Source organism: Rhinichthys klamathensis, unplaced genomic scaffold (genome assembly GCF_029890125.1).
Source record: "Rhinichthys klamathensis goyatoka isolate OS25496 unplaced genomic scaffold, OSU_Roscu_1.1 h1tg000181l_1, whole genome shotgun sequence".
Lineage (NCBI taxonomy): Eukaryota > Metazoa > Chordata > Actinopteri > Cypriniformes > Leuciscidae > Rhinichthys > Rhinichthys klamathensis.
In genome coordinates this window covers 1,967,277-1,983,079 of record NW_026606709.1, presented here as the reverse complement: position 1 = coordinate 1,983,079, position 15,803 = coordinate 1,967,277, and the positions used below count along the sequence as shown (strand labels likewise).

The 15,803-nt window shown below is 37.9% G+C and overlaps 1 protein-coding gene across 1 annotated transcript; it reads right to left on the bottom strand.

Moving 5' to 3' along the window:
* Positions 1-1,311: 1,311 nt before the first annotated feature.
* ric8b (RIC8 guanine nucleotide exchange factor B) lies at positions 1,312-15,460 on the bottom strand. Its single transcript, XM_056261241.1, has 10 exons — positions 15,273-15,460; positions 13,315-13,362; positions 12,571-13,188; positions 8,162-8,256; positions 5,947-6,097; positions 5,761-5,856; positions 5,509-5,653; positions 5,224-5,368; positions 4,953-5,072; positions 1,312-1,629 (listed from the first exon to the last, which is right to left on the bottom strand). The coding sequence occupies exons 1-10, from the start codon at positions 15,354-15,356 to the stop codon at positions 1,518-1,520; spliced, it is 1,614 nt and encodes a 537-aa protein (XP_056117216.1). The 5' UTR covers positions 15,357-15,460; the 3' UTR covers positions 1,312-1,517.
* Positions 15,461-15,803: the final 343 nt, after the last annotated feature.

Sequence of the window (15,803 nt, the reverse complement as noted above, 5' to 3'; positions counted from 1 at the left end):
TTGGACAAAAAGCCTGAATGCCCATTTAAATGTTTCAATCCATCAGATTTTTTTATTTATTCATATGTGCAGTCTGTTTGGTTAAAGCCTGTTAACCAGCGGTCTTTGTCAGTGTTTCATGCAATGGTTGCATTTTTAAAAAAAAATTTGAACCATGTGCCTCTCCAGTTGAATATATAATTGTCAATAGTTTGAGCTTGCATTTGTTAACTTGACATTGCTATTTGTGCTTTGAATATTAAAACGCTTGTTTTCTGTTCTGTACTTTTTTTTTTATTACTCTGCTAATAGACATTGCATCTTATAGTATTTAATAAAAATATTAATTTGTCTCTTCACCCTCTGATCTTTTTGTACATAGCATCTGATCAACTAAGGAATATTACATTTACTACAGATCTGAGTGTAATATAAAGAAATCCATCCAACACTGAAATTTGGATACTAAGGATCTTATTTAGTGACGCAACAGTCACATTCAGTATCCTCAAGCAATCACTTGATTGTGTAGTTTAATAAATAAACTTTGTGATATAATCTTGCATTAGAGCTAGGATAAGTGTTTTAACTGACCTAGCATTTCTTTGGATTTTTATATTCAAGGGCAATATTACGAAAACCATTAGAAAAGTTTCTGCATGCAATGAGTGAATGACTTGTAGGATTTTATTTTATTGCAAATGATTGTCTGAAATGAAAAACAAGCTTAATTTAAAAGTTGAGGGAAACTTAATTTATACAAGTTTTACAAAGCCCCTTTACTCCGCTGACTTTTATTATAGTGGTAATAGATGAGTATTTAGAAAATCTGAATTTAATTACATGCTTTGTCTTGTGTAGAAAACTGAACATTAGAAAAAGGAACAAAATGACACTGACAGCATTGAAAGAAAAAAAGGAAACAAATACATAGTATATAGAAAATTGTGTAGCTAAAATATATAACATTAGAAAAGACAGATAATTGTTTGAAACTCAAGGCTTAAGTGGTAGACACAAAAAAGGACATTTTGTAAAAACATTTGAGTGCAAGACAAATAAAGTAAATGATCTAATGGCTTGTCTTGGCATATAACATTTCAAAAGCCATTCAAACATTTTGAAACGTTATAAAACCGGATTCTTCAATCTGTGAACCAGCAACAGCCACAGACCGTAATATATAAATACAGCTTTTAAACATTGATTTGTAAGAGTAAGTGTTATAAAGCCTTTCTACTCCATTATTGAAGACCAAGTGCATTTACTTGTTCACAAAGAGCGTCAAAGACATGTGAATAACAGTTCCATCTGATCCATCACATTTGATCACATCCAGATATCTATTTAAACATTTCTGTTTCTTATCTCTCTCTGCTCAATATGGACTTCACCATATATGTCCCAATTTGAAAAAGACATGCCCCTCGTGCAACAAAAGTAATTGAAGTATCGCCTTGTGCAAGGAACAGTTTGTAATGTAAGACTGACGGTTAGCCATCAGCAGTGGTGCCTGTAGGGTTTCGGTGAACTCCAGTTTAGTCTGAGTCTGAGTCACTGCTGGGTGGTGGGCTGCACTCATGGATAGCTTGTCCTAGGGGCGCTAGTGTGCCATCCCTCCTCACTCCCATTGGTCTGATCAGTTCTTTCCTGTTGAAAGAGCAGGACAGAGCTCAGTACTTATGCATGTTGTGTGCTACTTCAGCTTTGCATGTTCACGTCACATGCAAATAAGCGTACAGGGAGATACAACCAGCTAGAATGACCAAGTTCAGTGGAAACTTTTATTTCATTATGTCAAGATTTTCTTTGCACAAAAACTAAATAGTACACAAAACGGAACTGCAATCTATAATTGTTGGACACACACATTCTGCAGTCTAACACTAATCAATTACATTTTTTTTTTTTTTCACATAAATGCTGCTCTTTTAAACTTTCTTTTCATCAAAGAATCCTGAAAAAAAGTATCATGGTTTTAAAACATTAAGCAGCACAACTGTTTTCAACAACATTGATCAATTATAATAACAAGAAATGTTTCTTGAGCACCAAATCAACATCATAGAATGAGTTCTGAAGGATCATGTGACACTGAAGACAGGAGTAATGATGCTGAAAATCCCACTTTGCCATCTCAGGAATAAACTACGTTTTAAATGATATTAAAACAGCAAACAGTTCTTTTATAAATACAAACTCCAGAATGCAGCAGCCGTCATTTACCCTACATATTTATTGTGTTAACACATCTTGTTGATTTCGTTTTTCGGGCCACTAATTTGTCACCACAATCCACCTGCTCTTTGAAAGAAACCCTTTGTACTGTCCATTGTAGCAGCATTCAGTTCTGTCCTCTAAAGAGGCCTGTTGATGTGTAGAACATCTTTCTTTCCCTTTACATCTGGCCACATAAGAGCCCTTGGAATCACAACCCTAAACCCCCCCCCAAATCCCAGAGCGGTCCTGCACCCCCACAACCACCACCTCGGCCCTGCAGTTTAATTACAGGATCAGTGCTCATTCTAATCTCTTCAAAGCCTGGGCAGCTCCTCCACGCTAATCCAATTATATCTGCACTGTGTGTCACCTGCACACCCCGAGATGATTCATCAGAGTATTATCCAATCAAAGCACGGACAAAAATGATTAATAAGAGCATTATCCAATCAAAGCCATCAAATAGCTCATTTGCATTCATTTATGCCATTCATATACAGATCAGCTGGAAACACTTTACAATAAGTTCCCATTAGCTAACATTAACTAAGCTTAATAAATGCTTTAGAAGTATTTGTCAATGTTTGTTCATGTTAGCATAGTTAGTAAATGTCAAACAGAACCTCATTGTAAAGTGTTACAGATAAATTGTGTATAAATGCATAAAGAGGAATTAAATGCTTAAATCTTATATCAAACACTTTTTGAAAAGTTATCTACAAAAATGCGAGGAAACAAATTACTGGCTGTACTGGCTGCAAAGGAACACCTTGACGTCAAACGCAAGTCATGATGACTGTAAACAAGATAAGTCGACTAGAAAGAAAACAGACATTTCCACTGCGTCCCTCGAAAACCAGAAACCAAATTTGATCTGTCATCCAATCAACAGAATCTGCGTAGATCAGCAGCCTGAGCAATTGTGTGTTTGCGTACGTACGTCTGTGTGTGTGTTTGTGTGAATATGGGGTGGAGAGTCAGTACTAATTGGACAGCAAGTCAAGCAGCAGACACAGGGAGGGACATTCCTCCATGGACATGTTGCGTCTCCCCAGCAGCCGTAGCGGGGAGCACCAGTGCCCTCCCTCTCCCACACAACACCTCCTTCATCCTGATAAAAAAAAGAATAGGAGGAAGAGAGAAGGAACGAGGATTCATTCTCAAAGACAGGAATCTGCCTCTCTTGGGCACACGCTGCTCATTACGACTCAAACGCCCTATAGATGGACAATGACTCGTCCTCTTGTGTTTGCAAACTTATTTAACATCACCCGGCAGCTAACGTACATACGCACACCCCTAATTGAGCCAGTGTCTCAAACCACTTCACGTCCGAGGACAATGTCTGGCACCCAGACTGAATAAAACAGGCGGCGTATGAAAGAGTACCACGTATATATGTATTATGAAACCTCAGTGTATTGTACAAAAGAGCCTGAGCCCGCGACCCCACTGTGTGCGCCAATTAGCTGGTAATTAATGCAGCGGGGCTGCGGTGGCCGGTCGGTGTGCATTGACTCCTGTTGAATGTGGAAGGCCAGCTGTAAATGAGGCAGAGGACGATGGTGGAGGATTCTTGCCTTAATGAAGCGGTTGGTAAGGGGCGCACTGGGAGCAACGGCACTACACCTCTCACCGGTGTCTCGCTAGTTTACGCCACCGGTTGTTTAGGAAAAGGTCAACATGAATGCGGCCCTGCACATATCCAGCCTCCAAGGAGGGTGATGAGAAAACAAGCACAATGCTTCTAGCGGATGGAGTCATCTATGAAGGCATTATGAACCGGCCTATACAAGTTGATGAAATACAGAAAGAGTGATTGACTGATATTAATGAGCAAGAGTAAAAACACAATGGCCAGAATATACATTGCAGCAAATAAAATGGAAAAAGTTTGGTTTCATTTCTGCTTATTAAAACATTTTCATTTCTACTTAATGTTAAAGATTGATGGCTTATGCCTGAATAAATCTTAATTTTGGTGTTTAAATTGGATCACTTAAAACAATAAAAAAGAGGGCTTTTTTTTAGGGCTGTGCAATGATTAATGGCATCCAAAATAAAAGTTTGTGTTTACGTAATATATGTGTGTGTGTACTGTGTATAATTATTTTGTATATATAAATACACTACACATTTTTTCTTAAATATATACAGGTGCAACTCGAAAAAATAGAATATCGTGCAACAGTTCATGTATTTCAGTAATTCAAATTAAAAGGTGAAACTAATATATTTAGTATATTATAACTATATACATATGCATGATCATACTTTTCAGAGGACCTTTTTTTTCTTTGATTTCATGAAATATTCTAATTTTCTGAGATTTTGAATTTGGGGTTTTCATAAGCTGTAAGCCATAATCATCAAAATTATAACTTTTGCACGATATTCTAATTTTTCGAGTTTCACCTGCACATGCGTGTGTGTGTGTATATATATATACACAATATTTATATTTCTATATAATACAAATAATATATAAATATAAATACATTCAAATTAATTAAATTATTAAATACAATAATTATTATTAAACAAACTTTTATATTGTTGCACAGCCCTAAAAAAAATTTATAACAAATACAGCTATAATAATACTCTCAACAATAATAGTAATTATAATGCTACAACTATTAATACCGTATTACTAATAATGTTAATTAGTAGTTTCTTATTATTTCAGAATTGTTACTATTTAATCGCATAAATAATTAATTGTAAAAAAAGAAAAGAAAAAAAAAACCCACCTTGATAATTCATCAATCATACTGACAAGCTTCTGGGCTTCATATTCCTTCTGCTCCTCTGTCATCTCATCTATGGGGTTTGGCATTGGGTGCTCTATGTGACCTGTAATGGGGTTAATGCTGAAAAACACGAGAAAAAAACAAAACAAGAATGATTGTTACTATAATCTAAGAATGGAGAAAGAAATGCAGGATTGCTGAGGAAAAATATGACACAATTTCTTAACTTGAACTAAGACCAGCCGTTATGCATACATAAAAATGCACTTACAAAGGTTTGGCTGACTTGTATTCATCAGTGTCAGAGTCTTCATCAGAGGAGTACTGCGTCTCTCCTCTACCTCCGGCCAGCAACCCTCGTGCCATCAACAGCCCCGCAGCATTACCATAACCAGTGTACTTCAACAGATTATCCACTGCATCACATGACCAACAGGAGACAATGAAAAACACAATTAGCTCATTCAATATGAATTATTGTATTTTAGATTACAACTGCAAACAATCCATTTAAAAACAGACCATTTCAGAGATTTAAAAAAAGCAGAACTCTCACCACTCTCTTTGCAGAGCACAAAAAGGAACTCAGCAGCCCCCTGTTTCACTGCCATGTCAATATGAGTCATGAGACGCACCAATTTGTTTCGAACGGTGCAGCCGATTTCTGGCCTTTCCTTCACGTCTTTCAAGGGAGGCAACACCTGCACAGCAGCAAACAAAGAGAACACATTCAATCAGCAACTAAATATTTACTTTAACTGAATATCTGAAGCAGTGAATTACACTGAGCATGGACTCAACCCTGCACCTTGGCCTTGAAGTATCTGCGGATGTCCCTGTGGTATCTCGAGCTCTCTGTCATCAGACTCAGCACAGGTGTCAAGCCTTCTTTATAGTTGGAACCCTAAGTGGATAAATACACATGAAGCATGAACGAACGCAACGAGGAGGAACAGCTGAGGAAGTTTGTAGGGGTTCATCTGAAGTGTAATACCTTGTCTATCCTCTTTTCCATAAAATCTAGCAGCATCTGCACTGTGTCCATGTTCTTCCCACCATACTTTTCTATTCCACCTTGGACAGGGACGTCTATCAGAACATCCAGGCACTGCACGGGAAGGTTACTCAGGAGATTTATGGCATGACTAGAAGAAATGACAAATGATCAGAGGTGTAAAGTCCAGGGGTCAGAAAGTAAAAGTCCTGCCATTGGTTTATTCCACCCATGAACTCAGCCAGCTGATTTCACTAATTATCTCCTGGCTGAAAAACTGTGCTAATTAGCAAATACAGGTGATTGGAACAAAATACTGAGGAGGACTGGACTTTACACCTCTGCAAATGATAAAGATTATGTAGTGCACACAATAAGATGAGAACACAGCATGTAACTCTTGGAATAAGGAACTTTTCTTTGAAGCTGGCCTTTGAGAAGAAAGTTTTCCCTAGAAATTGATACTGTCGGATAACCAACATGCAGAACAATTAATTTACAATAAGTGCAAATAGCCCACCTTGATGGCAGAGGCTATTTACACTAACTCCGCCGACTGACGTTTGGTAAGGCCAGACAAAAATGACAGAAGATGCTGGTTAGTCAACAGTAGCAATAGTGTAGGGGTAAAAAGCACGTGGCAGAAAGTTGACAAATCAACCGGAGTTCGAATCCGCCTTTTGCCGAACTTGCTCTACTCCCTTTTCCCATCACACATCAGTTCATTCATTTTTAATACAAATTAAGAAAATATTTGAAAAGTGGAAATAAAGTGTCTAACATGCGTTTAATAATTACATGTTTATGGGTTAGGGGTAGGTGTAGGTGAAGGTGTAGGGAGGGCTTTATTGTCACAATAAGGCAGCATCAATTTAGTAATTTTATTAAATATAATTATGTATACTGTTATCATTGCATACCGTTTAAAGCACAACAACACTGAGGTGCAAATAGTATCTGCCACTAATTACAAGTATAAATAGCATCTAACTACTATTTACACTTAAATAGCAGCTGCCTTATCATTATTATTAATGTTATTGTTATTTATGCAATGTTTTTGCAATATAAATGGTTTATTTATTTCTAATTGTAAAGCTACATATTTCTCAACTAAGAATGATTGACTTAAGTAAAAAGTTGAATAATTAAACAATACATTAAATACGTTACATCATCTGGGTTTACATTAATGCTACATTAATCGCGATTAATCACACTTATTGTGAAATTAAGCATACACCATTTATCTTGTTTAACACATTCATTTTTGTCATCATTTGCTATATCCAGCAAAGTAAACCATCAGATTGAAGGGTGATTCTCACAAAACTGTTTTCTACAAGCTTTTTTTCAAGGTAAATTTAGGTCTTTCCAAGAAAAAAAACTCGAAATGATACAAGGAGTCCATATAATTCTTAAACTCATGCACATCAAAACACCCATGAATTTTTTTTTTACAGAAAAACACTTTTCAGAATTCAGTGAATGTGTGCAGTGCAACTGCAAAGAGCTTGACAACATTTTAGACAAGTCAAGTTGCGATACTGAACAGGACCACATGGAGATGCCCAAAAAAAAAAACTGCCTCTCACATTGAAGTACCTTGTGCAAATAGAAATAGTAAATATTTGTATGCCACTTTCATTAGTTCATTTTATTATCTTCTCTGACGCAAAAGAACATTCAACATACTCATGTCACGTTCTAGGAATGTGATGGCGGCAGACAAACATGAGCAGGCATTCTGAAAACACTGAGGGCGGGGTGTGTGTGGGGGGGACCTTCAGTCCATGGGCACAATTTGAATAACAAAGACACATCTACTGACCAGGACTGGTTCAGCACATTCAACGCACTTTGTTAAAGGGGGAGCGTAGAGTTAGTCATTTCAGAGTGCTGTAGAATGCATTTAGAGAGGGTAGCATTCCAGGAGTGTGAAAGGGCTGGTGACGGCACCACTGTGGGCACAATGAGTCAAGCCCAAATAAACGGGTGGGAGTTTCAGAATGCGTTGAGCTGTCTCGATGGGGCAAAGGGGTGTGTCATTAATCACTTGGAGAAGACATCTCATCATTCACATTCACCGCACTTGCATTTCTTTTGCTTTCTGGCTCACTGGAATACTGGTTTTAAAGCAATTACAAAATACACAGGCCTAGTATACAAAGAAAACAAAGAGGATTTGTCTGTTAATCTTTCAGAATGAAAGTACCTGTGAGCCTCCTCTGTTTTATCTTCAGTGTGTGTCTTCAGCATTAGGAGATGTCTCATGATGCCTGCAATGAGCCGAAGCTGGTGGTCACTGTCCTATTAAAATAAAGGAGAAATTGTGTGAGCGTTAAACCAAAAAACTGTTTCACAACAATAGCGGACTGATGCCATGTTTGGGCTTCCTTTACAAACAAAACAACCTGAGAGCTAAGAGGCAATGGAGAGATCTAGGGACTGAGAGAACCACTGGCTTGAGAAAAGAAAGTACATCTTGATCCTGACCATACCGAAACCAACAAAAGGTCAGGCAATTGAGACACACTTAGCCTTACTTCAGTAACTATTCAAAGGGCTGAGAACTCTGGAATGTACCAATGTTGTTTCATCTACTTGGTGAAAAGGTGGGGGTGGGAGCTTTTAGCATTTAAAACTAAAAATGTAACATTTTCTCAAAGAAAATGTGAGTGGTTCTTGCCCGTACAAAACTTCCAACCACAATGGTAGGGTGTTGTAGTGGGTGATCAAAATAGCTCACTCACAAGTCTTTATTATTGGTTTCTAGATATGGTTTTGGCCACTCGTTTAATGTGAATCAGTGGCTCCATATCCGAATAGGCTTACTTCCATACTATATAGGTAAATTGTGTCTGAATATAGAAAATAGTTAGTGAAAAATACCCCGATGACCTACTACTTTGGCTGAGATTCTGAATTAGCAATCAGTTTAATTTACTATTCCATGAGGCTATGAGAGAGGAGACGTCATATTCATACTATAAATGGTGGAGAATACAGAGCGCAGCAACGTAGACTCCATACTTAAAGAACATACGTTATCAATGGTTGACAAGTTCTCCAACAAATGCAATGCATACTCTGAATACATAAAATGAAAAATCCTGCACACTGAATTTGCTTTTTAGAGTATCATTCACCAGGTAAAAATTGCACGTTGGATAAAGTCAATGCATCATGCAGTCCTAAGAATGCATCTCAGGACACTGACTGTTTCTATTGAAAACCGGAGCTTCGAACAGCAGCTGAAGTGATGCAAGAACTTAATTGATTTGTGATTGGCTTTTATTTAGAATTTGGAACATATTCTGCCATGTGTTACGCATTGCACTTTCACCTGTTCATATTAATACAAGTGAGCCTTCTTGTATAGTCTTTGGTATAATCAGCCATCATGGTTTTAGTACAAATTGTTAGGCAGGGTTATTATAGTTTCGTCATTAAAACATTTTCATCACTAGCTGCTAAGGCAACATTTCTCATTTTCATTTAGTTTAATTTGATGTACTAACGTTTTTTAATAAATAAAAATATGTAGAGACTATAAACTATACTATAGTAGTCTCTCAACAATAGTAGCATAACACTGTTGCTAGATGACGAAAATAATACTTAAAGGTACAATTTTGTAATAAAATATTGAAAAACCACTTTCACAGTGTAATACATTTCATGCAGTTGTGTACTTACATTATCCCATAAGTTCCCAAGAATTTGTAAATCCAGAGAAATTCCAGTTTTTAATAATGGCTCGTCCCTGGTCATTGTCGCCTATCAATGACGTATTATCCGCGCTATCCTCGGTTTCCGCTTGTAGAAACCATAGATCAATACATAGATTCTTCATTAGCAGCCGTTTCAATCACTGTCTATGGTTTCAATGGGCCGCCGCTATACATAAGCCGCTAAGGATTCTATATATGCACATTTATGATACAATATCTAGCACATCGCTGTTGTGTCATTCAGTCATCATGGTTTATGATTATAGATTGGCGTGTACAGAAAATCCCAAAAAACATAAACAGATCAACTTAGGCAAGCAGGCTTTGGGAAAAACAGAGAAATAAAACAAGGATCAATATCTGTGAGGCGTTTTCAGGATGGGGAGAGCTTCGCAACAAACTTGGACTTGATCTGTCGACAGAGACTCTGCTCTTGCATGTGTTTTAATAGATAGGTAAGCAAATATATATTATTATTTATTGTACACTTCAGTTATATTGCACTTTCTTTGTACTTCAGAAACGCTTTTTATCAAGTCTGGTGACCAAGTCTATGGCAGTGAAATTAAGTAGCCTATGTGTCGCACAAAAATATTTAGCCATTACTTGCAAATATTGTGGGTTTGTTCATGTACTTTTAGTACGATTGTTTTAAACGTGTAAAACTGTGCAGCATTAACCCACCAAATCATTTGACAAATAGTCCCATATTACTAACAGGCTAATATAGCATTACATTTCAAGTTCCTGGCAGCTAATTCATTACGATGACATAAAGTGTGATCAAATGTACAGGTAATACAAAAACTAATTTATTAGCTGATATATAATTTATATGATTCGTGAATTGAATTCTATACATCTCTGGATGGTGAAAACGACATCTCCCATAGTTCCATTCTCCTTCATAGAGTCATCAAGCTTGTCTTTGTTGTTGTTTTAAAAATGCGACCTCTGGCAGTGAAAAAATTACATATTGTAGTTAAGTATGCGTAATAGTAATAGTGATGATATAGCACCACAAATGAAGCCATAACCATCATTTGCTTTCTTTAAAAATGTACAAAGCACTTTAGAGACATTTCAAACACGTTACAAATAGGCTGACACACTGCTGATTGTCACAACAGCTTTATCACTTTAAACTAAATCTAAACATTGTGGATGTCAAACAACAGTGGTTTAATGATCCAGAGACATGAGAATTTTGCCAAAGCTAATGAAAAGAGGCCAATAGAGCATTGAAATTAGATTTTATAAAGCTTGGTGTTAAAAATATTAAAGCCAATGAACCTACGATCTGATTAAGGAGAAAGAAACCTCTGCTGGGGCCAAGAGCACCGACTCCACTCAGCAAGCATCAATTATTCAACAGCAGTATAACAGGAAACCTAAGCCCTGCATTATCCTCCATTCTGTTTTTGGTGTGAGATACACATGCGATTTAAATGTAATTCATCTTTGGAAATTATTTACAGTGCTGCTTTCTTCAGGTTAATTCTGGTGTACTGCATAGTATACAGTATGGATGCAAGGCCTAAAACTAACTTTTTGCCACACCTGCCAATGGTGATACAACAGCTAAAAGTACTAGCCTAACAAATACAAAATTAAAACATAATTAAAGACAAATAAACAGTCAGTAATAGCACAAACAAAAACATCAGAACAAAGATACAAATTAAGTAAACTGTGCTATTCAGGTATGTTTTTCAGGTAGGTTTAACAGTATATGAGGAGCCTCAGGTTCAGAAATTTAGTAATTTAGTAATTCAGAAAAAAGTAATCAAATGTAAAATACCGCTGCGTAGTCTTTACTGTATAAATTAAACAGATTAATCCTTGACGAACATTTAAAAAGTTATTCAGACAAGAGCAGTGAGTGATTTTCTCTTTTGTTGTTTGATTAACATTAACGACACATACAGCAGCAGGATTATTAGGATGCTGTCACTTTAAGACCTGCACGGATCCAGTATATTGGATCTGATACTGTACACAAGCGTTTTCTTTCTCGTGAGTCGTGACGATGCAACACCGGCCCGTCAAACGTTCCAAGTGTCGTTCATGTTTGTTCACCTTCATGTTCTCACAACATTGCAGAGTTAGAATTTATGAAAATTACAGCGGCAATTCGCCTTTGGCAAAGCCACACCCTAGAATGTAGATTGACCAATCACAGCGCAGCCAAGAACGAGCTCCCACAGAGGTCCGACACTTTTTCACAGCGCTACATTGACTTTAACACAGGCGTCTCATATTTTTGGTCTCGGCAGGCTATTACCGTCGTACTTTTATGAAAAATATGGTTAAACGTTGTGCCTGGGGCATTTGTAACATACGTAACACATAGTGTCGTCTAGCACACGCTGCTAATAAATACGTTATACTCGCGTAGTCCGTTTGCTTTGTAATAACGGTTATAGAAGTGAATAGAGACCTACCCAGCTTTGCATGAACAGTGTTGTTCCTTGATATTGTTAGTCTCAGTCTCCGTCTCGATTAGTAGGATATGCGGTGGTTCATTTTTTGACTGTGACCGGTATGCTTTTGCCTCTATTTGGATGCCTTGTTGTTCCTTGCGTTTCACCTGTATGTCGTGAATATAGCCTTCGAACGTATATTGCAGCCCTTTTGCCTACTTCTATCGGACACTTTATTTGCTGCTTTATAAAAGTTTGATAAAATTTCAGCAGGAAGAGCTGTCACAGCATAAGCCATGTTGATACCAGAGCCCAGATGAAGTTTGTTTGTCGGACGTAGCAACAGTAACTAAGGGGGGCGGGGCTTAGCCAAAGGCGAATTGACACTGTTTTAACTTTAGGCTCTGTGTATCATAAAATAGACATAAAATGTTATTTTGCTGTTCTACAAATACTGTTAATCTCACCTCATCGCTCGAATCAGACATAGTGATGTTGAACAGTGCTTTAAGGGCTTCCATGGCATGATCGTTGTTTTCTGGTGAAATAGGCGGGGCTTCTGGATCAGGGGGCGCAGCCTCATATGGCCCCACCCAACGCACGTCGAGGGTGCGTTCCAGCACGTTAGTGAGCAGCCTGACTGCACCCATCTCCCTCCGAAGCGTGCCACGCACATCTGTCCGCAGGGCGGAAAGCAGAAAAAGCAGCCGAAGGGAGAACAGGCCCACCTCATGATGGGATGAGTTGACCGATTGCAAGCAGGCACAAAGGCCCTCCGCCAACTGCAAGTCAGCTCCCACCTGTTGTGCCGGCACGCTGTTGAACACCACATTGCACATGCACTTGAGGGCCTCCACCACAACCCTCTCTTCCTCTGCTGACTGCGCCAACTCTAATGGCTCTCCGTCGTGTCCCGCCACACAGATCCGGGCCAGCCCTGCTAGAGTGAGGATGCCCTCTCTGGTGCCTACGGGACCAAGTACACGCTTGTCTCTGGACAGGATGCGCAGGGTCTCTAGGCAGGTGCTTTGGCAAAGTGGAAGATCTGACCGGCGGAGAACTGTGAGAAGACCCCGACACAACTCCTGCAGAAGGGAGGTTAAAAAATGTCATTGATCGTTATAAATAAAACAAGGTACTCCATACCGAAACAACACAGAACACATCATACTGAGATACAAAACATAATAGACCATAAATCTGTTACTCACAATTCGTGCATCCTCCTCTTTGCGGTCAAAAGCGAACGTGTGGCAGTTCTGAAATTAAATGAAAACATGACATGAGATGATATAAATCTGGGATAAACAAGTCCCATGTTTGCATCCTTGTAAAGTCATAGAGTAGCCAGACATGAGTAAAACAGTTCACTAATCCTGCTGTAAAATTCTAGCTGGTCTAAGCTAGGGACACCGCTATGAAAATTTTGGCCGATGCCGATACCGATAATTCTTTATATTTTAAAGCCGATGACCGATATATTGGCCGATAAATCTAAATCCAATTTTTTATATAATTTTTGAGAGACTGATTACAAAAACAAAAGTCTCACCATTAAAAGCCATGCCCCAAGCACACAATTATAATGTTTTCATTATAATTTTATGTAAGATGGCCGATATGACAGACTTGCTCATGTTACACGTTTCCTTTTTTGGAAAGTTATTCCGATCATATTTCAAGCAATTCAAAACCATCATGGCAAACAGTGCGCATCAGAAGGAAATAATACATTATTTATCAGCCTTAATATAGCGGCAAATTTTCTTATCAGGCCGATAACAATAATATTACAAATTTGCATAGATCGGCTGATAGATACCAATACGGTGGCCGATATGTTGTGCATCCCTAGTCTAAGCTAGTTGATCATCTATGAAATTCCATAATCAAGCTTGACCACATAAAGGCAAGACACTACAGGCAAAACCACTGTTTTTTAAATGCACTGGTCTATTTAGAGATTTGGGGATATTATAACAGATTATATTAAATATGTCAGTGCCATTGTTTTTTTCTCAAGATGCAAAGTTTACCAGTAATGTTTTTTCTAAACCCTGTCAGGGAAACCAGCCTATAATCTATTAGCCTCTGTAGATTTCAATTAAAGTATATATGCTTAAAGGCAGTTTAAAAGGGAGTTTCCTCATGCACAGATTCAGAAATCTCCACTTCAGTAACACTTACATACGCCAAACTTTACCGTTTTAATTATAATAATAAAAAATAATTTGTGTCGCTGGTCTAAGATGGTCAACCAACCAATGGCTAACTTAAACCAGCTAGAAACCAACTAAGTTACCATGGCATGGTCCAAAATAAAGCTAACTTACCATTTTAAGATGGATTTACCAACAATACATCTGATTTGATGAATTTAATTATAATTAGAATCACAGTAACAGTATCGGTCTCTTTCTAAAAACTGTTAACTAAATGTGGTTTATTTAAGCATGTCTCGAGGAATAGGTAAAAATTACAGGAGGTTACAGGAAAATCCTGTAACGTTACCCTGGAGATTTCCTCCAAAACAAAAACAAAATTAGCATAACATTTCGACATCATTAAAATCATTGTAAACACCGAATATATGGCTAAAATTGCTGTTCACACCAGCATAATTCATACAGGCATGTTTCGTTGATAAACTGGCAGTAAAATATTTCCAGTAGTATTTTCTGCTGTTAAGTTAACGTTAACGTTACCTGTCTGACATCTGTCAAGCTAGCTACTTTAGCCTTCCATAACTTCGTGACGTAACTTAACCAAAACAACAGTTCATTTCTACTCTATTCGTCAGCAAGTACCATTTCCCCCCTGCTCATTCGTGGGGGCAAATATGGCATTTTTGTTTAAAAACAGTCAAGTTGGATGTAGCAAATAGGTTCTATCATGGCTAACAGCTGGAGGATGCTAGTTTACGATCAGAAGGCGAACGCCTCGTGGCTTTAATCATCACTAAATACAAATGAAGTACATGTTTAAAGGTCAGAAACAAGGCATTTCTTTTCGCAGAGACCATAAACCTTTTTGTTGGTTCACACACACTGGGTATATTGATATTAGCGAGCGGCTAACGTTAACTGGCTAATATCCACTTACATTGCTAGCGCACATTAAAACAACATGAGATAGTAACGTTAAGTTAAGCTAACAGCAGCCACTTTACCTCTGTGTTATACTTCTGCAAAAGCTTTTCAACCTCCTTGTCATCTCCACCGTCGATCTCTGATAGAATAGCACTTAAACTCATCTCTGAATGTTGCTTTTGCCGTTCACTTAGAAACACTGACAGTCCTTCTCACAACAGAACAGATGAGAGTTACACACCTCCTGTTTTCGCTTATCTGTTCAACTTTCACCCGTCAAACGTCACGTTTCTCGCCTAAGGCACATGCCAGTAATAAGGATTTCCTCAAAGCTCCCTGGATAGTGTCCAAATGTACCAGGTCCAGGTCTTATAATAATATTCATTGTGTACACACTGGAAATGTTATGGTGGCAGTCCTGTTCCGACAAGACTATAAAACTATATCCTAATATAATTTAAGATGGTAGTTTTACATCATTGGGCTGACCAGCAAAAGAAAGAAAAAAACTATTCAAACTGGTTAGGATGGTTAAGCATGTTATATAACGTGAAAGCTGGTCAACCAACAAATGACCAGCTTGGACTTAGACCAGCTAGAAACCAGCTGTT

Coding starts and splice junctions, on each gene's coding strand:
- ric8b (XM_056261241.1), bottom strand. CDS start 15,356: ATGAGTTTAAGTGCTATTCTATCAGAGATCGACGGTGGAGATGACAAG. Junction 13,189..13,314: donor AAGAGGAGGATGCACGAATT/GTGAGTAACAGA, acceptor TCCCTTCTGCAG/GAGTTGTGTCGGGGTCTTCT. Junction 5,369..5,508: donor TGTGCTCTGCAAAGAGAGTG/GTGAGAGTTCTG, acceptor CATGTGATGCAG/TGGATAATCTGTTGAAGTAC.